The following is a 27,977-nucleotide window of genomic DNA, read 5'->3' as shown; positions in this document are numbered from 1 at the left end:
AAGCCTTGGGTTAGGGAGTGGGTGAGAAGTAGTGATGGATATTAACAGGTAATCTCCCATATAATTTCAGATTCATGGCGACTGGAGTTTCTTTTCGTTAAGGCTAAATTTTTAAGAGATTGGTATTTTATTAGACTGTGACCAAATTAATTATAAGTACTTGTCTTTTTAAGTAACAGGGTGTACTAAGATAAGCCTGTGGTTTAAGCTCCTGGCACTTAACATTAGAGATGCTGAACGTATCTGTAGATACCATAATATTTTAGGAACAGTATGTAAAAAGAAATTGAAATAATTCTCTTCTATATTTATTTTTCAATTTTCTGATCTCCTGTATGTATACCTGATTGTCAGAAGTCTCTTATTCAATATGGAACACTATACTTTTCTTAAGATGTTCATATGACATTCTTACAGAAGTACTGGGTGTTTTACAGTATTTCTTTTCTTTTTTTTTTTTTCAAATGGAGTCTCGCTCTGTCACCCAGGCTGGAGTGCAGTGGTATGATTTCAGCTCACTGCAACCTCTGCCTCCCAGGTTCAAGCAATTTTCCTGCCTCAGCCTCCAGAGTAGCTGGGACTACAGGCACACGCCACCATGCCCAGCTAATTTTTGTAATTTTAGTAGAGACGAGGTGTCACCATGTTGGCCAGGATGGTCTCGATCTCTCGACTTTGTGATCCGCCTGCCTCGGCCTCCCAAAGTGCTGGGATTACAGGTGTGAGCCACCGTGCCTGGCCACAGTATTTCTTTTATGCACATTTGTATGGAGTTAAAACCATGGTTTTAGCAATGACATCCTGGCTCCTTCACTTACCATAAGCATTTTCTTACATTACCCACACAGTTTTCATAACCATTATGCTTAACAGATGTGCAATATTTCATTCAACTGATTTTACCATAATTTACTATTTATTTCTGTTAGACAAGGAGATTATTTCCTAGGCTTGGATTTTAATGGATTTTTCAGTTTTAAAAAAAACATCTGAAGACAGAAATCTGCAGACAAGATGAAAAGACTTCAGGGGATCCCACTAATGCATTTGTCAAGTCATGCTCATGTTACAGAGTTGCCCAATGAAAGCCTATACCTGGTCTGTAATTTCCTAAGTGTGACTTTATCAAAGAAGACTTTTAGATTCCTAAAAATTATAGTCACATTATAATCCAATAAGTCATGGGTCATGTAAACTATGGCATTAATCCTAAAAAACAAAACAAACAAAAAAACGGAGTAAATGGACCTGCTCAATTTATCATGGCACATTTAACCACAGTTTATTTACCACTGAAAACGTTCTATATATTTCATGGTCAATAATGAAAGATTACTGCAGGGCAGTGTGAGGTAGAGATGTATGTTTATGAGAGAGCAATGCAAAAAGAAATGACAAGAGAAAGATGAACCATAACTAATGATATTAATTAAATATCTAATTGGTAGCTAATAAACTGATTAGGTTTCTAGTTTCTATTTTATTATTTATTTCTTCCTTAATAATAGGCTTTGTTAATTATAAACTGTTTTCTGCAATGTAAAGGAGTTTATAAAATATTATAAAATATTTACATTAAATATTTCTATTTTCTTATAAAATATTTGTATTTTCATATAAAATATGTAACTTCAATCAGACTAATAATGTCCCTTATACAGAAATATACAAAAGCACACTAAATTTTTTCCCCTAGCTGTTCTATTCTTCTAAAGATGGTAGGCCGGGCGCAGTGGCTCATGCCTGGAATCCCAGCACTTTGGGAGGCCAAGGCAGGTGGATCACCAGAGGTCTGGAGTTTGAGACCAGCCTGGCCAACACGGCAAAACCCATTTTTACTAAAAACCATAAAAAAATTAGCTGGGTGTAGTGGTGCACCCCTGTAATCCTAGGTACTCAGAAGGCTGAGACAGGAGAATTGCTTGAACCCAGGAGGCAGAGGTTGCAGTGAGCTGAGATTGCACCACTACACTCCAGCCTGGGCAATAAGAGTGAAACTCCGTCTCAAATAAAAAAGTTAATAAAAGTCAAGATGATGGGAGGCCGAGACGGGCGGATCACGAGCTGAGATCCGGCCACTGCACTCCAGCCTGGGCGACAGAGCCAGACTCCGTCTCAAAAAAAAAAAAAAAAAAAAAAAAAAAAAAAAAAAAAAAAAAAGTCAAGATGATAATAAGTTCTTCACATTGAGATGTCAGTTATCATTATATTTATACACTAAATACACTAAGAAACTCTCATTTTACTTTGCGCCATAATAAAAGAACCAATACCTTTGTATTTATCTGGCTGAGAGCACAAGCTTTAACTTGAAGTTTCACAAAGTTATCCTCTGTAACAGGAAGATTTTCCTAGAACCAAAGGATAATAAAAGAATATGTTATTCACACATTCCTATGAGAACATCTTTATGCTGTGAAAATTTTCACACATAATTAAACAAAATTAATCAGACCCCAAATCTCACAGCTAATTTTTTTTTTTTTTTTTTTTTTTTTGAGACGGAGTCTCGCTCTGTCGCCCGGGCTGGAGTACAGTGGCCGGATCTCAGCTCACTGCAAGCTCCGCCTCCCGAGTTCACGCCATTCTCCTGCCTCAGCCTCCCGAGTAGCTGGGACTACAGGCGCCCGCCACCTCGCCCGGCTAGTTTTTTGTATTTTTTAGTAGAGACGGGGTTTCACCGTGTTGGCCAGGATGGTCTCGATCTCTTGACCTCGTGATCCGCCCGTCTCGGCCTCCCAAAGTGCTGGGATTACAGGCTTGAGCCACCGCGCCCGGCCTCTCACAGCTAATTTTAACAACTATAAGTAATTATAGAAATGTATATAATAAAAAAAGAATAAAGAAAATTTGGGGGTACAATTTTAAAAAAGCTTTTGGACATATATTTTTAAAAGTACTCAAATAACAATATGGATATATGTGTAGACAATAAAGTTAGGATAACAAAGTAAAGCAGCAAATACTGTACTCCTTTATTCCCACCTAAATAATCTCAGAACATCGGATCTTCATGTTTACAGGGATATCCTTAAACACACATACACATAACTTAGAGCCTTTACAATTTTTTTTTTTTTTTTTGAGACAGAGTCTTGCTCTGTTGCCCAGGCTGGAATGCAGTGGAACGATCTTGGCTCACTGCAAGCTCTGCCTCCCGGGTTCACGCCATTCTCCTGCCTCAGCCTCCTGAGTAGCTGGGACTACAGGCGCCCGCCACCACACCTGGCTAATTTTTTGTATTTTTAGTATTGACGGGGTTTCACCGTGTTAGCCAGGATAGTCTCGATCTCCTGACCTCGTGATTCACCCGCCTCGGCCTCCCTAAGTGTTGGGATTATAGGTGTGAGCTACTGTGCCCGGCCGGCTTTTACTAATTTTTAGAATTTTATTTGTTTGTTTGTTTTGTTTTGAGACAGGGTCTCATTCTGTCTCCCAGGCTGGAGCGGTGGCACAATCACAGCTCACTGCAGCCTCATCCTCCAGGGCTTAAGTGATCCTCCTGCCTCAGCCTTCTGAGTAGCTGGGGTTACAGGCATGCACCACCACACCCAGCTGATTTTTAATTTTTTTTGTAGGACTGGGGTATTGCTATGTTGCCCAGGCTCGTCTCTTAAGTCCTGGGCTCAAGAAATCCTCATGCCTCAGCCTCCCAAAGTGCTACGATTAAAGGCATGAGACATAGTGCCCAGACCTTAAATTTTCTTAATGCTGTAAGTGAAATTCTTTTTTAAAAATATAATTAAAATATTTACTAAATATTTTAATTTAGTAAATATTTAATATTTAATATTAATATTTTAATATTTACTTTTGTATTTACTAAAAATACAAAAAATAGCTGGGCATGGTTGCGCACGCCTGTAGTCCCAGGTACTTGGGAGGCTGAGACAGGAGAATCGCTTGAACCCAGGAGGTGGAGGTTGCAGTGAGCTGATATTGTGCCACTGCGCTCCAGCCTGGGTGACAGAGCGAGACCTGTCTCAAAAAAAAAAAAAAAAAAAGAAAGAAAAAAGAAAAGAACAAAAGACATTCAAAGGCAAACATAGTCCAAATTCAGACACTCAATGTCATCCACCTATATTATTAAATATAATATCACCTCCGCTAAACAACTGTACCTGGTACTGATAATTAAATCAGTCTCCTCTACCCCTAATATGCCCACGATTAGATCAAAAGCTGGCCAAGAATAGCCACTTATATAGCCCCTCCTGTGACGTATCACAGGGATCACTGTGTCTTATTTATCAGGAACACAATCTGAGAACATCTTTTTAAATCTCAGTTTTGACAAAACTTGGTGATAATATGAAGATGTTCAATAATATTGGTGAGTTTGTGAATTTTACTCATGATCTTGTGAACCTGGAGATGTTTCTTCCCAAGAACCAATCAACCCCTGGCCCTCATCCTGATCAATGACAGAAGTCAAGCTGTCTGAAACACAGAGCCCTGGCCTAATTGTTTTTGTTTTTTTGAGACAGGGTCTTGCTCTATCATCCAGGCTGGAGTGATGTGGTGTGAACACGGCTCGCTGTAGCCTTGACCTACACAGGTGGGTGCCACCACGCCTCGCTATTTTTTTTTTTTTTTTTGGTAGAAATGGGGGTCTCACTTTTTTTGCCCAGGCTGGTCTTGAACTCCTGGGCTCAAGTGATCCTCCTGCCTCGGCCTCCCAAAGTGTTGGAATTACAGGAGTGCACCACTGTGCATGGCCTAAATGTTTTAGGAGTTAGTGACAGACAAGAGAGAAAACTGGATTGCGTTCACGATCCAAACTCTCATAATTATTATGAAATACTGATTAACATATAGCACTTACTTTTAATCCCTAAATTTATGGAAGAATGATTTTGGCTTGCTACAAATCTTTCTAATAATCACCAATACTATATATGAAAATTCTACTATCTATGCTTAAAGTAATAAAAAACTTGGTGATAATATGAGTATGAGTGATCATTTAAAACTTAGTAAATGAGGTAACTTTGGCAATCTCTGAAATGTGTATGGAAAACAATATTTTTCTACCTTTTCCATTTCACAAACGGGACAAGGTCTGTTTTGTTTGTTTTTTTTTTGAGACAGAGTCTTGCTCTCTCACCCAGGCTGCAGTGCAGTGGTGCAATCTACGCTCACTGCAAGCTCCGCCTCCCAGGTTCACACCATTCTCCTGCCTCAGCCTCCCAAGTGGCTGGGACTACAGGCACATGCCACCACACCTGGCTAATTTTTGGCATTTTTAGTAGAGACGGGGTTTCACCATGTTAGCCAGGATGGTCTCGATCTCCTGACCTCGTGATCCGCCTGCCTCGGCCTCCCAAAGTGCTGGAATTATAGGTGTGAGCCACCGTGCCTGGCCAAGACAAGGTCTTTTCTGAAATATAGCTACTTTCTGAAAACTTGCATTATTGTGGTATTACATGTTATTTTGCAACATGTAAGACTATTAAGTTTGTTCTGTCTTCCTAATACCTTTTACGCTACCACCCTGAGGAACTAAAACCTCTTTTGCAGCAATTCTTTTAAAAATATTTTTTAAAGTAAGGTAGTGTAATGCCTCCAGCTTTATTCTTTTGGTCAAGATGGCTTTGGCTATTCAGAGTATTTTGTGGTTCCATACGATTGTTACAATTATTTTTTTATTTCTGTGAAAAATGCCATTGGCGTTTTAATAGGGATTGAATTGAGTCTGCAGATGGCTTTGGGTAGTATGGACATTTTAACAATATTAATTATTCCAGTTAATGAACACAGACTGTCTTTCCACTTATTACTGTTCTCTTCAATTTCTTCCATCAATATTTTATAGTTTTCATCGTAGAGATATTTCACCTCTTTGGTTAAATTTATTCCTGGGCATTTTATTTTTTATTCTTTATAGCTATTATAAATGGGGTTGCCTTCTTAATTTCTTTCTCTTTTTTTTGAGACAAGTCTTGCTCTGTTGCCCAGACTGGGGTGCAGTGTCAAGATCATGGATCACTGCAGCCTTGACCTCCTGGGTGCAAGTGATCCCTCTACCTTAGCCTCCCAAGTAGCTGGGACTACAGGTGTCAGTCAGCATGCCTGGCTAACTAAAAAAAAATTTTTTTTTGTAGAGACAGGGTCTCCTTTTGTTGCCCAGGCTGACCTTGAACTCCTGGGCTCAACTGATCTTCCACCCTCGGTCTCCCAAAGTGCTGGGATTATAGGCGCCTCGCCTTTTAATTTCTTTTTCAGATAGTTTGCTGTTGGTATAGAGAACTGCTACTTGGCCAGGTGCGGGGGTGCACGCCTGTAATTCCAGCACTTTGGGAGGCTGAGGTGGGAGGATAGCTTGAGCCCAGGAATTCGAGACCAGCCTGGGCAACGCGGCGAAACCTGCCTCTACAAAAAAAAACAGAAAAAAGTCAGTTGGACAAGCATGGGGGACATGCCCGTAGTCTCAGCTACTCAGCAGGCTGAGGTGGGAGCTGATGCTGGAGGAGGTTGCAGTGAGCCCAGATTGCACCACTGTATTCCAGTGTGGGTGACAGAGCAAGACCCTGTCTCAGAAAAACAAAACAACAACTACAAAAAGAACTGCTATTATTTTTTTTCTTTCGGAGATGGAGGCTTGCTCTGTTGCCCAGGCTGGAGTGCAGTGGCACAAACTTGGCTTACTACAACCTCCGCCTCTCAGGTTCAAGCAATTCTCCTGCCTCAGCCTCCTGAGTAGCTGGGACTACAGGCACATACCGCCACGCCCGGCTAATATTTTGTATTTTTAGTAGAGATGGGGTTTCACTGTGTTGCCCAGGCTGGTCTTGAACTCTTGAGCTCAGGCAATCCACCCGCCTCGGCCTCCCAAAGTGCTGAGATTACAGGTGTGAGCCACCGCGCCCTGCCTCCTGATTTTTTATTTTGTATCCTGCAACTTTACTGAATTCATTAATTAGTTCCAACAGGTTTTTGGTGGAGTCTGTAGAGTTTTCTATATATAAGATCACGTCATCTGCAAACAACAGGGATGGTTTGACTTTCTTCCTTCCAATTCGAACGCTCTTTCTTTCTTTCTCTTGCCTAATCGCTCTGGCTAGGACTTCTAGTACTATGTTGAATAGAAGCAGTGAAAGTGGGCATCCTTGTCTTGTTCCAGATTTTAGAGGAAAAGCTTCCAACTTTTTCCTGTTCAGTATGATGTTAGCTGCAGGTTTGTTATACATGGCTTTTATTATATTGACATATATTCATTCTATGCCTAATTTATGTAGGGTTTTCATCATGAAGGGATGTTGAATTTTATTACATGGTTTTTCTGTATCTATTGAGATGATCAGAGGGTTTATGTCCTTCATTCTGTTAATGTGATGTATCACATTATGTGTTAATGTGATGTATCACATTTATTGATTTGCTTATGTTGAACTATCCTTGCATCCCTTGTTTGAATATCACTTAAACACGGCTGTCAGGGAAATAGATATCAAAACCACAAGAAGATATCCCCTCATCCCCATTTGAAAGGCTATTATCAAAAAGACAAAATGTAACAAATGCTGGTGAGGATGTGGAGAATGGGAACTCTTAAACACCACTGGTGGTCATGTAAATTAGTATAGCCATTAAGGACAAAAATATGAATGTTCCTCAAAAAATTAAAAATAGAACTACCAGGCTGGGTACAGTGGTTCATGCCTATAATCCTAGCACTTTGGGAGGCCGAGGCGAGCGGATCACCTGAGGTCAGGGGTTTGAGACCAGCCTGGCCAACCTGGCGAAACCCTGTCTCTACTAAAAATACAAAAATTAGCTGGGCATGGTGGTACATGCCTGTAATCCCAGCTACTCAGGAGGCTGAGGCAGGAGAACCACTTGAACCTGAGAGGCAGAGGTTGCAGTCAGCTGGGATGGCACCACTGCACTCCAGCCTGGGCAACACAGTGAGACTCTGTCTCAATTAAAAGATAAAATAAAATTAAAAAAAAAAAAGAACTATCATGTAATCCAACAATCCCTCTCCTGGGTATGCATACAACCAAAAGAAATGAAAGCAATATGTCAAAGTGGATAGCTGTACCTCCATGTTTACTGCAGCTATTCACAATAGCGAAGATAAGGAATCAACCTTAGCGTCCATCGACAAATGAATGGATATAGAAAACGTGGTATATATACACAACGGAATGCTATTCAGCCGTAAAAAGAAAAAAATTCTGTCATTTGTGAAAATATGGATGAATCTTGAGAATGTTGTGTTAAGTGAAATAAGCTAAGCACAGAATGACAGATGCTACATGATCTCACTCAAATATGGACTCCTAGAAAGTTGATTGCATAGACTTAGAGAGTCCAATAATGGTTATTAGAGGCTGTGGAGATTAAAGGGGTAGGAGCTGGGGAGAGAGATTTGTCAACAGGTACAAAGTTACAGATAGATGGAAGGCATAGGTTCTGGCGTTCTATTGTACAGAAGGGTAACTATAGTTAAGAATGTATTACATATTTCAATATAGCTAGAAGAGAGGATTTTGAATGACGCAACAAAATGGCAAGTATTTTACTGATGGATATGCTAATCACCCTGATTTGATCATTACATAATTTATACATGAATCAAAATATCACATGGTACCCCATAAATATGTACAATTATGTGTCAATTAAAAACAAAATAAAACTTAAAAAACAGTTAAACTACAATATGAGCCACCATTTTCACATAAAATTTAAAGGAAAGTACTGTAATTTGAGGAGTTTCATTTAAGTAATTTTTCTTCATTAAGTCTCACTCAAAATAACATGTCATTTAAAAGTGGGTTTATTGCATATAAAGATACAGTAACTTCTTTAATGATTAAACATTTTTTCTTACCCTTTCTTGAAATACAAATGTTATTTCTTCATCTGTGGAACTCTGTTGGAAATATAAGCCTTTCATAGTCACCTAAAAATAAATACATATACATGAAATAAAATAACAAGTCTTCCAGACTAAATGTAAGCAAAAATGGAAAAACAGCGCTGACAAAGGATAAAATGATAACTACAATGTAGTTTTCAAATAAGTACATTTAGAAAATCTTTCTCAAAGTGATCAAATAAGAGAATATGCAACACTCTCTGGGCACCTGTCTCACCGAGAATGTGTTTACAGTTCAACCTTTTACTACAAAGGTAAACATGCTTCATTTTACTTTCCTATACAATAAAAAAGATTACTTAAAAGAAGTCTTATGATGGCCAGAGAACCTCAATTTTATTTACCCTTTATTAAATTTTCCTTTATTTATCATTTGTCAAAGGCTTTCAAAGTCTTAAAGATCATTAAAAAGGAGAAAGCGAACAGCCAAGACACTGGTTCAAACTGTGGCCCTAATTCTTCTGTCAGTCTATAAACCATTTAATGGAAGTATTTAAACTTACAGCCGGGCGCGGTGGCTCACACCTGTAATCCCAGCACTTTGGGAGGTCAAGGCGGGCAGATCATCTGAGGTCCGGGTGTTTGAGACCAGCCTGACCAACAAGGAGAAACCCCATCTCTACCAAAAAAAAAAAAAAAAAAAAAAAAAAAGGAAAAAAAGAAAAAAAATTAGCCAGGCGAGGCAGTGCGCGCCTGTAATCCTAGCTACTCAGGATGCTGAGACAGGAGAATCGCTTGAAACCAGGAGGCGGAGGTTGCAGTGAGCCGAGATCATGCCATTGCACTTCATCCTGGGCAACAAGAGTGAAACTCTGTCTCAAAAAAATAATAAAATAAAACAAATAGGCAAGGCGCGGTGGCTCAAGCCTGTAATCCCAGCACTTTGGAGGGCTGAGACGGGCGGATCACGAGGTCAGGAGATCGAGACCATCCTGGCTAACACGGTGAAACCCCGTCTCTACCAAAAAAAAAAAAAAAAAAAAAAAAAAAACTAGCCGGGCGCGGTGGCGGCGCCTGTAGTCCCAACTACTCGGGAGGCTGAGGCAGGAGAATGGCGGGAACCCGGGAGGCGGAGCTTGCAGTGGCCGAGATTGCGCCACTGCACTTCAGCCTGGGAGACAGAGCCAGACTCCATCTCAAAAAAAAACAAAAAACAAAAAACAAATAAGCTTATATTCTGTGAACTTAATGAGGCATCTCTAAAGATTCTACAAGTGTTTCTTTAATTTTCAGAGTAATTATATGGTAAGACTTTTTTAATGCAAATTTTACAGAAGTATAAAATATAGAAAAGTACACAAATCCTTGAAGCGCCTAACTTGTTGAATTTTACAGTGTGAATAAGTCCACGTCATGGCAGGAGACACATCATCGTACACCTCCAGAAGTTCCCTGTGTCCCCTTCTCCTCCTAAGGAGACCCAATATCCCAAGTTTTAACAACACGGATTAGTTTTGTCTGCTTTTGAACTTTATATAAATAAAATTATACTCTTTAATGTCTGTTTTCTTTCTTTCTATATTAGGTTTGTGAGTCTCACTCACGTCAGTTACTTGTAGTTGTATTCTATTCATCCCACATTGCTACATAGTACTCCATTGTATAAACAAATTGCTATTTATCCATTCCACTATAGACAGACCCTTGAATTGTTTCCAGTTTGGGGCTCTTATGAATTGTTCTCTTAAAAACATTCTTGTATATACTTTTTGGTGAAAGTACTATTATTTTGTTTATGGAAACTGAGTCTTAGCTTAAAGCACATAGTTGGTGTCTCATAGCAAAAGCTGGGCCAGAACTGGGATAAAACTAGGTGCTACTGATTCCAAAGTGGTTACTCCTAACCATGGTATTTAATGGTTTCCTACAGAGCTGCTAACATTAGATATATCAATTAAAGTTGAATACTTTCTTTCTTTTTTTTTTTGGCGACGGAGTCTCGCTCTGTCGCCAGGCTGGAGGGCGCAATCTTGGCTCATTATCTATCTTGGCTCACTGCAACCTCTGCCTCCCGGGTTCAAGCAATTCTCCTGCCTCAGTCTCCCAAGTAGCTGGGACCATAGGCACACGCCACCACATCCGGCTAATTTTTGTATTTTTAGTAGAGATGGGGTTTCACCATGTTGGCCAAGATGTTCTTGATCTCCTGACCTTGTGATCCACCCACCTCGGCCTCCCAAAATACTGGGATTACAGGCATGAGCCACCACGCCTGGCCCAAAGTGGAATACTTTAAAGATAATTATTAAGTACCTGTTGATAGTTCTGGCTACATAATTTGCAGGGCCTAGTGCAAGATGAAAATGTGGGAAGCCTTGTCTAGAAATTATTAAAATTTCAAGATAGCAGAGCATGAAATCAAGCAAAAGTCTCTTCTGAATGTGAGGTCAGTGAGACTGCATAGGCCACATGCCCATAAAGCCAGCTCTCTGCGTTGAATGTTAGTGGATCTACTTGGATCCAAATACGTAAAGAGTTTTTACAGAGTGTAGTTGAGCAATGGTTGCTGGTTTCCCGGATGTGATAATCAAATGCTGGAACTAACAGAAATGAATACACGTTCAAGATATACATAGAAATTATGTATCAACGAAGTATATAAAAGCACGATTAAGCTAGGTCAAATGATTAATTCTAACCCTTTGGTTGCAGAAAGTGTTTGTGTCAATGTTTTTGGGGGCTGGGGAGAACATAAGCATGTATACAGCAGTTACGTATTCCCTCCAGCATTAAATCTAACCTCTTTTGCCTACCTTTGAAGGATCTCTAAAACGCATACTCACTCTCCCTACTCTACCTTACTGCTTCCACAATTTCCAAGCGCATACCCTCTGTCTATCTAGTCAGTAAGACTTCACATCATATGGTTACCCCATCTCAGAGCTTCTAGGCATGGCCTCTTTTCTGACAGAATGCAGATTCTGCTAAGTAAATAAAGTTCAAGTTATACCCCCTCTCTGGAATCATCCCCAGTGACTCACTCTGTTTGTTCCATGCTTCCCAATGTCATTACATACTAAAAGAACTTTGCTTTATTTACTAACTAGAGTGCTTTACCCACCATTGCCTGGGAAAATCTATATCGATTATTATTAAATAATAATAAAAAAAAATCTCTGTTCCTACTCAGTCTGGAGTTACTAGAACTGCCTTTTTGAGAAGTGGAACAATTACATATCAACGTCTTGATTTCAAAGCATTTTGCTTTGTGATATTGGACGCTACTGTTTTCTCTGCCCATTGAATCTTGAAATATATGGCATGTCTCCCAGATAAGCAGTCACATGGACCTTAGACTGTGCCCCAGTTTCAAAGACCCTGGAGGACAACTGCTTGTTTGCACCCCTAATATCCCCTAAAACAAATATTGTGTATATAATAATGGCAATATTTTTAGTCACATCATCCTAACTAGTTTCTCTAAATTAAGTGAAAATTGCCCTGGTTGGTGGAAAAAAGTAAAGTTCAGTTGGTCCAATTAAGAATTGTATGGGAACAAAAATATCCTTAAAGTTACAAAGTAAAGAAAGAGAGGTGTTTTTTTCACAAACGTAGCCAGAAGAAAACTGAGGAAATATTTGTCTTGCAAACCCAAAAAAGGAACACTGAGTTCTTAGTACTAGGAAAATGGTAGAATGGATGATGTTCAAGGCCCACATGGTTTCCTAGTCAGATTAAATAAAAGTCTATTATTTAACAAAATTTTATTTCATTTTATTTTTTGTCTCACACTCTGCCAAGTCTCATATTATTTAATAAAATTTGTATTGACTTAAACACATTTGCACACAGGACATAAAAGTATTAAACATTTTACAAAATAAAAATATACATTAAAACATATAGGCTGAGCATGGTGGCTCACGCCTGTAATCCCAGAACTTTGGGAGACCAAGGCAGGTGGATTATGAGGTCAAGAGATCGAGACCATCCTGGCCAAGATGGTGAAATCCCATCTCTACTAAAAATACAAAAATTAGCTGGGTGTGGTAGCATATGCCTGTAGTCCCAGCTACTTGGGAGGCTGAGGCAGGAGAATCACTTGAACCTGGGAGGCAGAGGTTGCAGTGAGCTGAGATCGCACCACTGCACTCCAGCCTCCAGCCTGGCAACAGAGCGAGATTCTGTCTCAAAAAAATAAAAACAAATAAATAAACAAATAAATAAAATATATAATACTTATGACATTTCTAAGAAAAGTCATGTAACTTCAAAATTATAAGTTCTACTATAAATTTTACTATATCAAAAAAATACGATATAAAACTTTTTGGCCAGAGTGGTGGCTCCCACACCTGTCATCTCAACAATTTGGGAGGCTGAGGCAGGAGGACTGCTTGAGCCCAGGAGTTCGACAGTCTGGGCAACAAAGCAAGACCCCATCTTTTAGAATAAGTAAATAAGCCTGGTGTAGTGGTGCTCACCTGTAGTTCTATCTAGGCATTGGAGGCTGCTTTGAGCTATGATCACCACTGCACTCCAGCCTGGAAAACAGAGCGAAACCCAGTCTCTTAAACACACAAAACTTCTTAATTACAATAAACCTGTTTAAAAATGTAGGCTGATATAGCCTGTGAAAAGCATAAAAACTTTGCATTTTTACAGGTATATCGGAATTTTAAAATGTTTGAATTAATCCACAAACTGAGGATTACGTTAGCAGCACTATAAATTTTTTTTTTTTTTTTTGAGATAGAGTCTCGCTCTGTCACCCAGTACAGTGGCGTGGTCTCGGCTCACTGCAAGCTTCGCCTCCTGGGTTCATGCTATTCTCCTGCCTCAGCCTCCCGAGTAGCTGGGACTACAGGTGCACGCCACCACGCCCAGCTAATTTTTTTGTTATTTTTAGTAGAGATGGGGTTTCACCATGTTAGCCAGGATGGTCTCAATCTCCTGACCTCGTGATCCATCTGCCTTGGCCTCCCCAAGTGCTGGGATTACAGGCGTGAGCCACTGCGCCTGGCCACTATAAATTTTTATAATGGCCACACAGTAAACTTACTAAAAAATCTGGGGAAACAAAAATTAAGAAGATAATACCAATTTTAAATAATTTTTAGCAAAAGCAGAACAAGAACTTTGCATAAATTAAACACTTAACTATAAAAATTAAACACTTAACTATAAACACTTCAAGAAAGTAGTTAATAAAGATACTGATCTGTTAAGGGATTTCTTAAAAATCAATGGGAATTAGTTTCAAATGGTTTCATCCTTCTTATAATAGCAACATGAACTCCACCTGCTCCTTTGTTACAGTCAATCCCCGAAGAAACTCATCTATTCTTTATTGTAAATAAAACCTCTACAAAACATTCCTTACCGACACTTTCAGGCCAAAAGTGTTCTGAGCATCAGACCAACCTCAAATTCAACAGACACAAAGCTCGACTCATCTTTCCCCCAAACAAGATTTTGCTGTAGTCTCTAGTCATCAAGAATATCTTAGATCCATCCCATCACCTTCACTGTGGTGATGTGCGAACACCTCAATGCCTCAGGCTTGGGTTGTGGCGATAGGTTGCCAAATGCTTTCAATACTCTCCCGCATTCAACCTGTCTATTCCCCTATGGCTAATTTAATTCCTGAAAGTCCAAACTCCTCTTCCTACATGCTCAAATTTGTATTATTCCCCAACACAAACTTTATAATACTATGGCCATTTCAGGCTCAGAGTTCGGTTATAATGTTTCTAACCTACCTTCATTTATATTTTACAGAAAGCAAAGATATATATAAACAGCTAGACAAGAGAAAAGCACATATATATGTAAACAGCTAGACAAGAGAAAAACAGATGAAGTCAACTCGGAAATGTGGCCCTGTATGCTCAACCTGGTCACCATGCCAGGCTCTCTTGGGCTGTTAGAGTATCCAATACCCTATTCCATCATTGGCACCTGCACACAGCATTATACTACTAGCTAGATTGTTAAGGGGAAATCTTCAGTTATATTTTGATCATTTGTGAAGAGGTGAATTAATGTTACGTTTTAACAATGTTCACATTAATCTGAGGCTTTTCATACATATCCACACATTGGAAAAATAAATATGCCTAAATATTTGATTAAAAAGAATATAGTCACCATAATCAAAGCAACTAGCTGGAGGTTTGGCTTAAATATTATACTCTGCAGGCTGTGGAGGATGGTAGTCCTAATGGGTCAGGTCTGCCTCTTTTTTTTTTTTTGAGATGGAGTTTTGCCCTGTTACCTAGACTGGAGTGCAGCAGCGCAATCTTGGCTCACTGCAACTTCCACCTCCCGGCTTCAAGCGATTCTCCTGCGCCTCCCGAATAGCTAGGATTACAGGCGCATGCTACCACATCCAGCTAATTTTTTTGTATCTTTAGTAGAGATGGGGTTTCACCATGTTGGCCAGGCTGGTCTCGAACTCCTGACCTCCCAAAGTGCTGGGATTACAGGCGTGAGCCACCGCGCCTGGCCTGCCTCTTAAAGAGGGTAGTGAATGCATGGTCATAACAGTTGAGGATATCTCTACATGGTATAGCCAACAGTCTCTAGAAATCTGTATATTCAAAGGACACTTTGCACAAGCAATGAGTCTACAGGTGTTTTGCTGCGTACAACTGCAGTGCTCTTTTGTGCCTGTTATTACATAAGATGGGCACAGGAGATACTGTGACAGTGGCTTATATCTGGCTAAATCTTGGAAAGCAATTCCAGCTAATAATACAAGAACTTTAGGTATTATAATTTAAAACTAAATGGAAAATGCGTAACATTAGATGGTCCCTATCACTAGAGGGACTGAAACAGAGGCTGGGTACATATTATCAGGGGCTTCATAAAGGAGATGCCAGCATCAACTGAGCAGGACAGGTGGATCAAATGACCATTTAGTTCTGTTCTAATTGTGACAATCTTGATAAATATTATCAAGGCATATTTGATTGAATTGATACATGTGTGGCACAATCTCTACATCTTATGCAACCTGAGATCTAAAGATAGATAAAGGAGTAGAAAAGGAAAATTGTTTCTTTTTTGCCTATCTAGTACAGTGGCTCTCAATAAAGAACTTTTTGGATCTCAAAAGAATTTCTGATGCCTCACCATCTCCATGAGGGCTTTATTATCTGTTGATTTTCAGATGGTATTTTCACTTAAGAGTCTAGGGTTTCTCACATGACCAATTTCCCACACATGTCTCTGGAGGTTAGAGATGTGGGATGGTCATTATCCTAAAGATCTGAAAATCTCTGGTCCAGTTGCTATTCAATGTAGGGCTATTTAATATAACATGATCCAGAACAACAGAAACTTAACTTTCATTTATATTTTTGAATGAGCATCATATTTTCCCATATCATACTACTGGGGAACAAGGGAGCAAATGGTGTGATGAATGAGTCTTCCCTTTATAAGCTGGCTTAATCATGTGACTCTGGAGCAATGCAGGTGGAGGTCCCTGGTGATGAGAATGACTATTTGAGGGATCCTCCCGAAACTCTACCACACCACAGTTACTTGCTCCCCTCCAATCCATTTAACTGACTTTCTTTTCCACCTACTAACATGATTGAAGTTTGTAAATGCTTAATTTTCCAGTTAACTATAGGATTGTGGAGAAACCACTCCTTGCTTCAAATGAAAAATATGAATTGTAATTTTGATAAAATATTTACTAATTCAAAAATCAAGAGAAAATAATTTCATGTCTTTATTATGCACACAATGGAAGAATTTTTTTTCCTGTAAAATACCATATTTTAGCATATGTAGATATGTGGATTTTTTTTTGAGACAGGGTCTCACTCTGTTGCCCAGGCTGGAGTGCTGTTGTTGTGATCTTGGCTCACTGTAACCTCCGCTTCTGGAGTTCAAGCGATTCTCCTGCCTCAGCCTCCTGAGTAGCTGGAATTACAGGTGTGCACCACCACACCCGGCTAATTTTTGTATTTTTAGTAGACACGGGGTTTCACCATGTTGGCCGGGCTGGTCTTGAACTCCTGGCCTCAAGTGATCCACCTGCCTAAGCCTCCTAAAGTGCCGGGATTACAGGCGTGAGCCACCACGCCTGGCCAATATGTGTATTTTTGCTCTTCTACTCATAAAACTCTCCTGAGCTCAATGTAGTACTGTTCATTGGGTCTACAAGAAGAGCATAGTTATCTTAGAAATATTTCATTGCACAAGGCTGGCAGCTTGATCTTGTATGGGGAACTACCCCAGTTGCAAATCTAAACGTCTTATCCCCTACTGTAAGCTGGAAAAGAGGCATCAATAAGGGAAATTAGTGATAAAAGGTAGTAATTATACACTGCAGTGGCTGTTGGATCTGATTTAGAAGTCATAACTGACCCGAGCTTGAATCCTGGCTCTCCTACTTATTAGCTGTATGACTTTGGACTACTTAATTTTAACCTTTCTGGGCCTGAGACCCCATATCTTAGATAATAATAGCAGTTATCTCAAAGGGTTGCCGTAAGGATTAAATAATACATGCAAAGCACTCAGCGCAACATCATACTTTCAGAAATGTTGGCTATTTTGTCTATTATTTCTGTAAATTGGGCACATCTCAATTACAGAGAATCTCTAAAGTAGTTCCGAATCCCATCTCATAGAGTTGCAAAGGGTTTGGTCAATGCAGCCTTATTTTTCACACCTTTTAATTTCTGCAGTAGGCTACTATAGCAGTCACTAGCACAGGTGGTTACTGAGCACTCCAACTGTGTCTAGTCGGAACTGAGATGCGCTGTAAGTGGAAAATATACATCAGATTTTGAAGATTTAATACGAAGAAAAGAATGTAAAATCCCAATTTCTAAATATTTGATTAAGCGTTGAAATGGTAATGTCTCAGATATACTAGGCTAAATGAAACATATACTTAAAATTAATTTCGCGCGTTTCTTTTCACGTTTTAAATGTAGCTATCTCAAAATTTAAAATGACATAAGGGACTCGCATTATATTTGCACTGGACAGAGTTCAGGTAAAACCTCGCTACTCATAACGTGGACAGCAGCACCTGGGGGCTTGTTAGAAACGCAGATGTTCCGCCCGCACCTAGACCTATGCCAAGGCGATGCTTACATCTCGCTCCAGATGATTCCGCTGTTTAGCGTAATGAAGAGGGCCGATGTGGCTCAAAAGCCACATACAGCGAATAACTACTAACTGCTTTCCGAAAACAGCAAAGTGATGAGGAAGAAAAAAGTGGCTGAGAAGAAGTAACAGAGAAAGAAAAAGACAAATTCTAGGAACAAGAAGCAGAGGAGAAAAACCCAACCTGGGAGATTAAGTGGAAGGGCACTCCCAGACCTCTACCTCCATAAAAGTACAGGGAGATGCAAACTGAGATAAGACCTACAGTCAAAACCCGTCAAGGTCCAAGGAAACTGTCCCTCAGATCTAGTCTTACCCACCCCTCAGCGGCCTCAGCTAAGCTAGGCCTGGGCCCGAACAAGTCCCAGGTTGGGGTTCGACGAGAACCACCATCCTCCCCAGGGCTGCACGGTTCCGCGGGGCATCTCTCCACCTTTCGCTTAAAGTCCCATTTCCCAAGACACAGGACGCTTTTTCCGGGGCTCACCTGCCTCTGAGCCGCCACAACGGCCTGCACCTTCACCACCGCCACCTTCAAGTCCTTCCGCAGAGAGCCCGCCCCCTGCTCCCATTGGTCAGGCCGCTCGTCACTCCTGAAGGGCGGGGTCGGATTCGCGAGGCTGTCGAGAACGCCATGGCAACCAGTCTTGGAACTACATCTCCCGTGAAGTTCCGCTCGGGGGCGGAGAAAGAGGCGAGGCACCGCCCCAAGGACTACCAATAAATGGGCGAAGTTGGAATCGCCTGGATGGGTTCCGTTTTATGCAAATCCTAACCGAAGATCACACCCTTCCTCATTCCAACCATGGGCCCGGCCAACCCCTCTGGCTTGTGCTTCGCCTCCTTTTTCCTTTCCACATTATTCTCTCCTTTAAAACCTCCAATAATTAAGTCAATTAAGTGCATTCTATCTAGTGCCTCGCACGGCAACGAGCAGATGCACCGAAATCGTGCAACAAAATCTCCATAAAACACGATAGGCAACCTCAGCCCAGAAATCTCCGGTTACGCCTACGTGGGGAAGAGGGGGAGAGTGCTAATCCTGCCCCCACTCAGCGCCTGCTGACTGGCTCATTCAGCTTGTCACTCTGTCGTCTTACATTTCTTTGGCTCCCCTTCCTCGGGTTCGCACGGTGGGCGGGGCCAGCGGTAGGGGGCGGTGAGAAGGTGCGGGCCCCTTCTTCCGATTGGCAGGCGGTTTCCCCACCCACTTATGGGCGGAGACGGAAGGTGGATGGGGGCGGGGGAGGCAGCGGAGGGAGATGAGGAGATAGGCGGGAGCGAGGGAGCGAGGGAGGGAGCGAAGGAGGGAGCGAAGGAGGTAGAGAGGAGTGGAGGCGCCAGGGGAGGGAGCACAGCTTGGTTGCTCCGTAGTACGGCGGCTCGCGAGGAAGAATCCCGAGCGGGCTCCGGGACGGACGGAGAGGCGGGCGGGGATGGTGTGCGGGGCTGCGGCTCCTGCGTCCCTCCCCGCGGCGCGTGAGCGACACTGATTTGTCCCTGGGGCGGCAGCGCGGACCCGCCCGGAGATGAGGTGAGGAGAGGGCTGCGCGGCGGCGGCCTGGACTGCGGGCAGCAGCGGCGGGGGCGGGGGTCGGCGCGATGGCTGCCCGGGGCGTCCGTCCCGCGCCCGGCGCTTGTCCCCCCGGTCGCCCTTAGCCCTCGCCGCGCGCCTGGGAGACGGCAGCGGCCGCCCCTCTGCCTCGTCCTTCCCGTCCTCGGGGGCGGCGGCGGGATGGCGGGCGGACCCGCACTGGGAGGCCGGGGGCTGCGGTGGGCCGTGGGGTGGTGGCTGTGGGACTGGCGTGGGGATGAATGGGCGCCGCGGCCCCGCCGCGGAGCGGGCTCCCTCCTGCCGCGGGGACCCCGGGCGTCCTCTCCTTCCTGGGCTGACCTCGCTGCCCTCGGCCGCCGGCGCGGGGCGGCCCGGCCTCGCCTCCCGCCGGCCTCCCGGGGACCCGCGCTGGCGGGAGCGGCGTCGCCTCTGCCTGGAGCCCCGGCTCCTTCCTCGCTCCCTCGCTCGCAAGCCTGCGGAATCCCGGGTCAGTGAAGGGCAGGCAATGCAGTTCGGCCCCAGGGCGCGCCGCGGGGCCGCCCCTGAAGGCATTTAACGGAGAGCGGCTCCCGCGCCCTGTGAGCGCGTCCCCGGGTCCGCCGCGTCCCTTCCCTTCTTACGCACCGGCACGGTTTTGTGGTGTGGACCTGAGGCACAATTGCAGTCCCTTGCTTGCACGAGGGAATGCAATCAGAATTCCTAAAAAAAAAGGAAACCGGCGAGGAATCGGCCGCACCTTCCTGCGCTTCTGCTTGCTTTGGGGTTAGAAAACAACTTCGGAGATTACATTTCCTATGGGCAATCTTTTGTTGTGATTCAGACTCAAGAAGGCTTTGCTTTGGAAGAAATAGATTAGCGGCTTCTCTGTGGAGTTGGAGGCTATAGAGATTTTTATGGCCTCTTCAATATGAAAGTTTCCTCTAGAACTTTGCCATCATCAGTGCTATTCTGAGGGCAGCAGCAACCTGGGAATTTAAATATATGCAGGCTCCGGCCAGATGCGTTTCTTTGTGCTTGTCTGTTGGCATTCTTCTCTTGCTGCTCCCCTTGATCAAAACGTACAGATAATAAAAACAAGGCCAATGAAAAAGGTGGCTAATAACAGCAAATCCCATACAAACAAATGCCTCTAGAAATTCTCAGTTCTGTCAGCGGGGAGGCAGTTTTGCTAATCCCGTGGAACGGATGAAGAGAAAAGCACAGATATCTCATGGATTATGTAGTGGACAGGATGTGAGGGCAGGAACTGGGGCCAGGACACAGCAGGCCAGCTGGTTTGCATGGTGCCACTCTAAACCCCCAAAATTTGAATAGGAGGAATGTATTTGTTGGGATAGCTTTATTTTTAGATGACTTGAAGGTTGAGAGTGCGGAAGCTTAAACACCCTTCATAGTTATTATTTCTTAGTTTATCTCTGAGAACAAAATATGCTTCTGTTTAAAATTTCTTTTACTGGTGTGCTTGAAACGTTGTTTTGATGGGAGTTTCCTTGTAAGTAAAAACATTAAAAATTACATACATATGAAAGAAAAATCGTTAGTGCAGATGGGTTTGTAAAGAATCTAGGGACTTTTAAGTCATATAAATTAAGGAGTGAGGGACACTAATTTGATGATGGTGTTAAAATTATTTCAGACACCTTTAAGTAGTCCAGTAAAGATCATTTCTCATAGTATGATCTTTTTTAAAAAATGGAATTTCATTATCTAGGAATGCTTCTGTTGAAATTGCTGGGGCGCATGGTACCTTCACAAAACTCTATTATTATTCTGCCTGAGTAAGAGGGGAAATGAACAAATTTTTAATGTACTTTGGAACCCTGTGGATTGCTCAGATACTAAGCATTGTGAAATAGGGCATAAAATGAGTGGTAGCAAGTTAGTTCTGTGAAATGTTTGTCCTTCTTAGTTTTTTTTTTTTTTTTTTTTGGCAGTCAACTAGCAATTTTCTTTTCCCTAAGGCTTATCTTCAATATTGGTAGTAGAACCTCTGCTCAAGTTTATCTTTTCCCCAAATACCTAGATTGGGGCAAACTGTCAAACCTCCTGTAAGAGGTTAAGGAGGAGCTGCTGGTAATTTCTTTTTTTCTTTTTCTTTCTTTTTTTTTTTTTTTTTTTGACAGGGTCTGGCTATGTCACTCAGGCTGGAGTGCTGTGGTGCAGTCATGGCAGCAACCTCAACCTCCTGGGTTCCAGTGATCTTCCCACCCCAGCTTCTGGAGTATCTGGGACCACAGGTGCACGCCACCATGCCCAGCTAATTTTTAAATTTTTTCTAGAAACAGGTCTCTCTCTGTTGCTCAGGCTGGTCTAAAACACCTGCCTCAAACGATTCTCCCACCTAGGCAGCCTCCCAAAGAGCTAGGATTAGAGGGATGAGCCACCATGCCTCGTCCAAATTTCTCTACTCTAAATCGTTTTTTTAATTTGCTAAAATTTGGGAGTTGTAGAGAATTGATGACTTGAGAGTTTGGATTATGTTTGCACCTCAAATTCTTCTGCCATAGAGCTGTTCCCTTCTGAATGATCACTTCCTCCTGACTGGCTCCACTTACTGGTTGGGTTTCTTAAAGTGTGGACCTCAGATCACTTACATCAGCATTAATGGAGGCACCTGTTAAAAATACAGGTTTTGGGCATGGTGGATCAAGCCTGTAATCCCAACACTTTGGGAGGCTGAAGTAGGAGGATAGCTTGGGCCCAGGAATTTGAGACCAGCTTGGGCAACATAGGGAAACCTTGTCTCTAAAAAAAAATTTTTTTTTATATGCTGGGCTTAGTGACTCGTGCCTATATTCCTAGCTCTTCTAGAGGCTGAGGTGGGAGGATCTGGTTCACTTGAGCCCAGGAGATCAAGGCTGCAGTGAGCTGTGATTGCCCTACTGCACTCTAGCCTGGGTGACAGAGAGAGTGAGCCTGTGTCCAAAAAGTAAGTAAATAAATACATAAAAATAAACACAGGTTTCTGTCACCTCACCTCAGAATCAGACAGCTGGAGGTGGGGCTCTGGAATTGGTATTTTTAATGCATTCTCTAGGAATTTCTCCTGCATAGGGAAGTTGGAAACCACTAGCTTCCTTCTCACTGAGCATCTCCTGAGACCAGCTCCTGAAGTGGATAGAAAGTTTTTCAAGTGGCAGATTAAGTTTTATGCCTTAGGCTGCTAATAAAAAACAATTGACCATGACTTTCCACTGTGTAATTGTACCTGTCATACACCTTTCAGATGGCAGAGGCTTTGGTTCACCCCTGTACCTCCAGGGCCTAAAACAGTGCCTGGAGGAACTCAAACATTTGTTGAGTGAATATGTGAACTACGTGGCAGTGAGACCAATCTTTTAAAAGTTTACTTGTCAAATTAATCTATCAGTTAGTAGTCACTGATTTTAAATTAGGAGCCATAAGCACTATACCCCAGTAACTTCTGTAAGTTTGGTTAGTTTAGAAAGGAGAGAGCCTTTCCCAGACATAGTGTGCTCAAGGTGATTAGCCAGAAAGAAGATTCAGAGCAAAGCATTTGCTTAGAGAGTCAAAATGTAAATTTAAGTCACAATGTAGTGGTAAATCATATATCAAAGTTACATTTGGTATATTGTCTTATATCAAAATATAATTTTATAAACCATAAGTCCAACATACTGCTATAAAAATTGGTTTCTAACAAATAGAGAAAAGTGTTATATTTTCCAGTTTCAACTTTTCATGCTAATAAAATTTGACCTTTACACCTTCTTTTCAAGAGTTCACCACAGGACACTGTAGATATTATGCAGTTAAGAGCGCAAACTCTGGAGAATATTGTGTTTGACTACACAGTGAGTGAGTTTGATGTAACCTCTCAATGCCTCATTTCTCAGCTGAAAATAGGAATAGTAATAACAAAGTTCACCTACTTCTAAGTGCTTACATAAGTTTTTGAGACACACGCACTTAATAAACGGTAGTTACAGCGATGATAAACAATTGGGGTGTATAAAAATATGTAAAACTCAAAAGCTAACCCATTTAATTATTGTACTACTGTACTTTATGATAGTAAATAGAAATCTGTTGCTTAAAAAAGAAGTTTCTTTGGTGGTGTGCGTCTGTAGTCCCAGCTACTTTGGAGGCTGAGGTGGGAGAATCACTTGAACCCAGGAGATCAAGGCTGCAGTGAGCTATGATTGTGCCACTGCACTCCAGCCTGGGTGACACAGCAAGGCCCTGTCTCCAAAAAAAAAAAAAAAAAAAAAGGTTTCTTGCTAACTCCTTGGTACTATGTATAATTTTTTTAATTGAATGACTAAAAATTAAAAGTAATAAGCTACCAAATATGTATTAATAACTATAAGTTTTTGAAAATAAATACTAAATCTCATGATCACTTTTAGGTTAAAATATAGTTTATGATGAGCAACTAATATTCTTTGTATTTAAAAAGATAATTGTATGTTTTATGGTAGAAAAATTGAAATACAGAAAAGTATAAAGTGGAAAACTATGAAATACCCACAAGTCTACTACCTGCATACATATTTCTTCAAATCCTTTTGTGTATATGCATGTGGCTATTCATACACAGTTTCTGCAATCTCAGCTCACTGCAAGCTCCGCCTCAAGGGTTCACGCCATTCTCCTGCCTCAGCCTCCCGAGCAGGTGGGACTACAGGCGCCCACCACCACGCCCGGCTAATTTTTTGTATTTTAGTAGAGACGGGGTTTCACGGTGTTAGTCAGGATGGTCTCCATCTCCTGACCTTGTGATCCGCCGCCTCAGCCTCCCAAAGTGCTGGGATTATAGGCGTGGGCCACCACGCCTGGTCTGCTTTTTTTTGTTGTTGTTTAACATCTTGTCATGAGTGTCTTTTCCTGTATATATGTATATTGCGTTATAACAATTTCAGTAACCAAATAATATTCCGTTTTATGGATCTATGATAGTTTTTTTTTTTTTTTTTAATTTTATTTTTTCAGACGGAGTCTCACTTTGTCACCCAGGCAGGAGTATAGTGGCGCAGTCTTGGCTCACTGCAACCTCTGCCTCCCAGGTTCAAATGAATCTCTTGCTTCAGCCTCCTGAGTAGCTGGGATTACACGTGACTGCCACCATGCCTGGCTAATGTTTGTAATTTTTGTAGAGATGGGGTTTTGTCATGTTAGTCAAGCTGGTCTCATACTCCTAACCTCAGGTGATCCACCTGCCTCAACCTCCCAAAGTGCTGGGATCACAGACATGAGCCACCGTGCCCAGCCATGGATCTCTGGTGGTTTAGCCAATTTATTTTTGTTAGACATTAGTTTGTTTATTTTTCCTCCACAGTTACTTATAACCCTGTAGTGACCGTCCTTCTACATATGTCTCTGTATATACTTGTGAGATTATTTTCATTAGGATAAATTTCTACAAATGGAATTTGCAGAATCAAATTTAACCGTAGAGTCCAAAACTCTTAGCCTGTTTCCTAGACATATTTTATAGGCATATGGGTACTTTTTACGTTCTCAATTTCTGTTGTGGAGTAACTAAGAGGTTCTCTGACATGTACTAATGTATAAACTGGGTGAGGCACAAATTTGAATCCGTTTCACTGAACTCACATAAGTTAGCTCAGAAATTAGCCTTGGGACTGGTGCTGTGGGTCACTCCTGTAATCCCAATACTTGAGAGGCCAAGGTGGGAGCATTACTTGAGCCCAGGAGTCCCAGACCGGCCAGGACAACATAGCAAGACCCTGTCTCTACCAAAAAAATTTTTAAAAGTAGCCCGGTGAGGTGATGCCCACCGGTAGTCCTAGCTACTAGGGAGGCTGAGGTGGGAGGACTGCTTGTACCCAGGAGTTGGAGGCTGCAGATACCACAGCACTCCAGACTGGGCAACATAGTGAGACCTTGTCAACAAAGAGAGAGAGGGGGGAGGGCAAGAGAGAGAGAAAAGAAAGAGGAGACAGAGAAGGAAAAAGAAAGAGAAGGAAGGAAACAGAAAGAAAGAGGAAAATTCGCCTCGTCAACTGTCCAGCATTCATCCTTAAAGCAGTCTTGTTATCCTTTACTCTGTAGTGGTTTTCCTAAAGTGCCGCTGCGTGAAAAACAGGATTAGAGTGATAGAGAAGACTAGTGGAGTTTGAAAAGGCAGTTCACTTGTGATGTGGACTTGTCTTAGAAACACAAGACTGTACAGAAGCGTGATGAGGGAGACAGCTGGGTGTGTGTCCAGATAGTTCCATGCTGGCCAGTTTGGAGATAGAAAGTGGCCTAAGGAAGTTTGCTTCCTGAATGTGAAGGCCTCAGTGTAGAGAGATATCAGATCCACTGGGGGATCACTGAAAAGTAAACCAAAACATTCTTATTAATACATGTGATGGTAGAATGTCACTCAGGTTTTGTTCCTAAAGTTTGTAGCTAAGAAAGTGAATTTTAAGCAAGTTAATCTATTTGAATGCATCACTGCTGTTTCAGCGTTTTTCTAGTAGAATTAATGATAGTTAGCTTGCTTTATTAGCTTACTGCCCAGAGAGAACATTGGTGAAATTGTTTTGGCTTCAGCTCTCTGGACTGAGTTTGTGCTGCCTAGCTCAGTTTTCAGTTGGTCACCAAAACCTGTTATTGTTTTCGTGTGGTATGGGGTCTGCTGGAACCGTGTGGTAGTGCATTTGCCTCTTCATTGAGGGGTGCAGCCAGGAGTTGAACTGAGGGCTGTGACAGAGTTTTGAATTCAAGTGAATTCGAATGTGAAAATAACAAGGTCTGGCCGGGCGCGGTGGCTCACACCTGTAATCCCAGCACTTTGGGAGGCCGAGGTGGGTGGATCATGAGGTCAGGAGTTCGACGCCAGCCTGGCCAACATGGTGAAACCCCATCTCTACTAAAAAATACAAAAATTAGGTGGGCGTGGTGGCATGCTACTGTAATCCCAGCTATCAGCTACTCGGGAGGCTGAAGCAGGAGAATTGCTTCAATTCCCTGCTTGAACCCAGGAGGTGGAGATTGCACTGAGCCAGTATCGCACCATTACACTCCAGCCTTGGCAACAGAGTGAGACTCTGTCTCAGAAAAAAATAAATAAATAAGTAACAAGGTCATAGCAACACAGCAAGTGGGCAGAGTTTTCTCCTTGGTGGTAAAATTAAACATCCTCTTTTAATACAGGAGGACAGTGCTCTTGCCCCTCTGTTGCACTGGTGTGCATTTGATGTGTTCCTCCTTGCATTATGTCTGCAAATCATTCTGGGGTCTGGTGGCATGCATTTGCAAGACATAGATACAGTTCATGGACATGGACGAGGTCAACTGGCTTTTTTGTCAGGCTTTAACCAACCTAGTTAAGGACATTGACTCTTACCATAAAAGCACTGAAACGAGATGCCATTGGAGCCATTCATTTTGTGTGTGTGTGTGTCTGTTTGCCTGTTTGTCTGTGTGTGTAGGGCTAATTACTTCTCTGCAAGGCAGATTTCCTGAGCAGTTTTATTGTTCTAACACAGACAAAATGTGTGTAAACACATATATCATTCCAGTGTGTTATCTATAATGGGTGTGTTCATTGTGGATCCAGTGTTTTATAAAAATCCATTCATTTCTGCTGTGAACTTAAGATAGTGGATTTTAAAACCAAGTTATCTTTCAATTTCTGAAGTTATCTGAAACTCAGCTGCCCCAATCTTGCAGAATTGGAGTGTTACATTTTGGCTTCTGATGAATAAAAGCTATATAGCTAGCAATGAGAGAAACCCTGAAAAATTGACAAGAAAATGAGTGCCATTCTTGGTATATAGCAGATTTCGATGAATAGTAGTTCCCTTTGCCTTTATTTCTCCTCTTTCCTGCACTTAATATAAAGAGCTAATATTAAACAAAGTCATTAAATGAGAATAGATCTGTCTTATAGGTAGCACTGGTTTTTTTAGACCCCTTCAGATTCGGTTATTACAATTGTTGTTTTAATACTCTTTAAAAGATTATAGGAGGAGGAAAGATTACAGGAGGAGGGTAGCGGGGTTGCCAGGATGTTAGCTTCATGAGGGCAGGGAGTGTATCGCTGTTGTCCAGGGGATTAGCCCCAAGCTCTAGAGCAGTGCCTGCTGCCTGGCAGACAAGCAAGGGTTATTTGTTGGTTTATTAAATCAAGGAGTGTTTGAGGCCCTTCGAACCTGGGGGCCAGAGGGCTCTGAGGTGGTGCAGAGCCAGTGCTGGGGGCAAGAGAAACAGGTGAGGAGTGAAGGAGAGAGGCCCACTTGGGACCTGACTCAGAATGTCTGGGAAGTAGGAAGCTAATGTAAGTTTTAAGCAGGGGAGTCCCATAATGTGCTTTTGTTTAAAAAGCTCCCTTTGGGCCCAGCGCGGTGGCTCAAGCCTGTAATCCCAGCACTTTGGGAGGCCGAGGCGGGCGGATCACAAGGTCAGGAGATGGAGACCATCCTGGCTAACACGGTGAAACCCCGTCTCTACTAAAAATACAAAAAAAAGAGCCAGGCGTGGTGG

General features: G+C 42.1%; 2 protein-coding genes across 14 annotated transcripts in view; one reads left to right on the top strand and one right to left on the bottom strand.

The window, feature by feature from the left end:
• Positions 1-18,566, bottom strand: part of CRYZL1 (crystallin zeta like 1) — a 51,636-nt gene extending 33,070 nt beyond the window's left edge. For 6 of the 8 annotated variants that reach the window (XR_012090518.1, XM_007964478.3, XM_007964467.3 and 3 more), the window contains exons 1-3: positions 18,453-18,565; positions 8,840-8,911; positions 2,274-2,351 (exon numbers count right to left, since the gene is read on the bottom strand). Coding sequence is in view for 7 of the 8 variants with exons in the window: in XM_007964478.3 (XP_007962669.1) it covers positions 2,274-2,351; positions 8,840-8,905 (144 nt within the window). In the remaining variant the exon portion in view is untranslated. Of the gene's footprint in view, positions 1-2,273; positions 2,352-8,839; positions 8,912-13,311; positions 13,372-18,452 lie in introns of all 8 variants that reach the window. The other 2 variants (XM_037990819.2, XM_007964489.3) reach the window with 2 other exon arrangements.
• Positions 18,567-19,271: 705 nt separating this feature from the next.
• The window catches only part of ITSN1 (intersectin 1), a 246,702-nt gene continuing 237,996 nt past the window's right edge, over positions 19,272-27,977 (top strand). For 3 of the 6 annotated variants that reach the window (XM_037990809.2, XM_037990807.2, XM_073009637.1), the window contains exon 1: positions 19,272-19,499. The gene's annotated coding sequence lies outside the window, so the exon portion shown is untranslated. The remainder of the gene's footprint in view (positions 19,500-27,977) is intronic. The other 3 variants (XM_037990813.2, XM_037990811.2, XM_073009638.1) reach the window with 2 other exon arrangements.

This window comes from Chlorocebus sabaeus, chromosome 2 (genome assembly GCF_047675955.1).
Source record: "Chlorocebus sabaeus isolate Y175 chromosome 2, mChlSab1.0.hap1, whole genome shotgun sequence".
Lineage (NCBI taxonomy): Eukaryota > Metazoa > Chordata > Mammalia > Primates > Cercopithecidae > Chlorocebus > Chlorocebus sabaeus.
The sequence above is the reverse complement of the archived record's forward strand: the minus strand, read 5'-3'. Positions and strand labels throughout refer to the sequence as shown.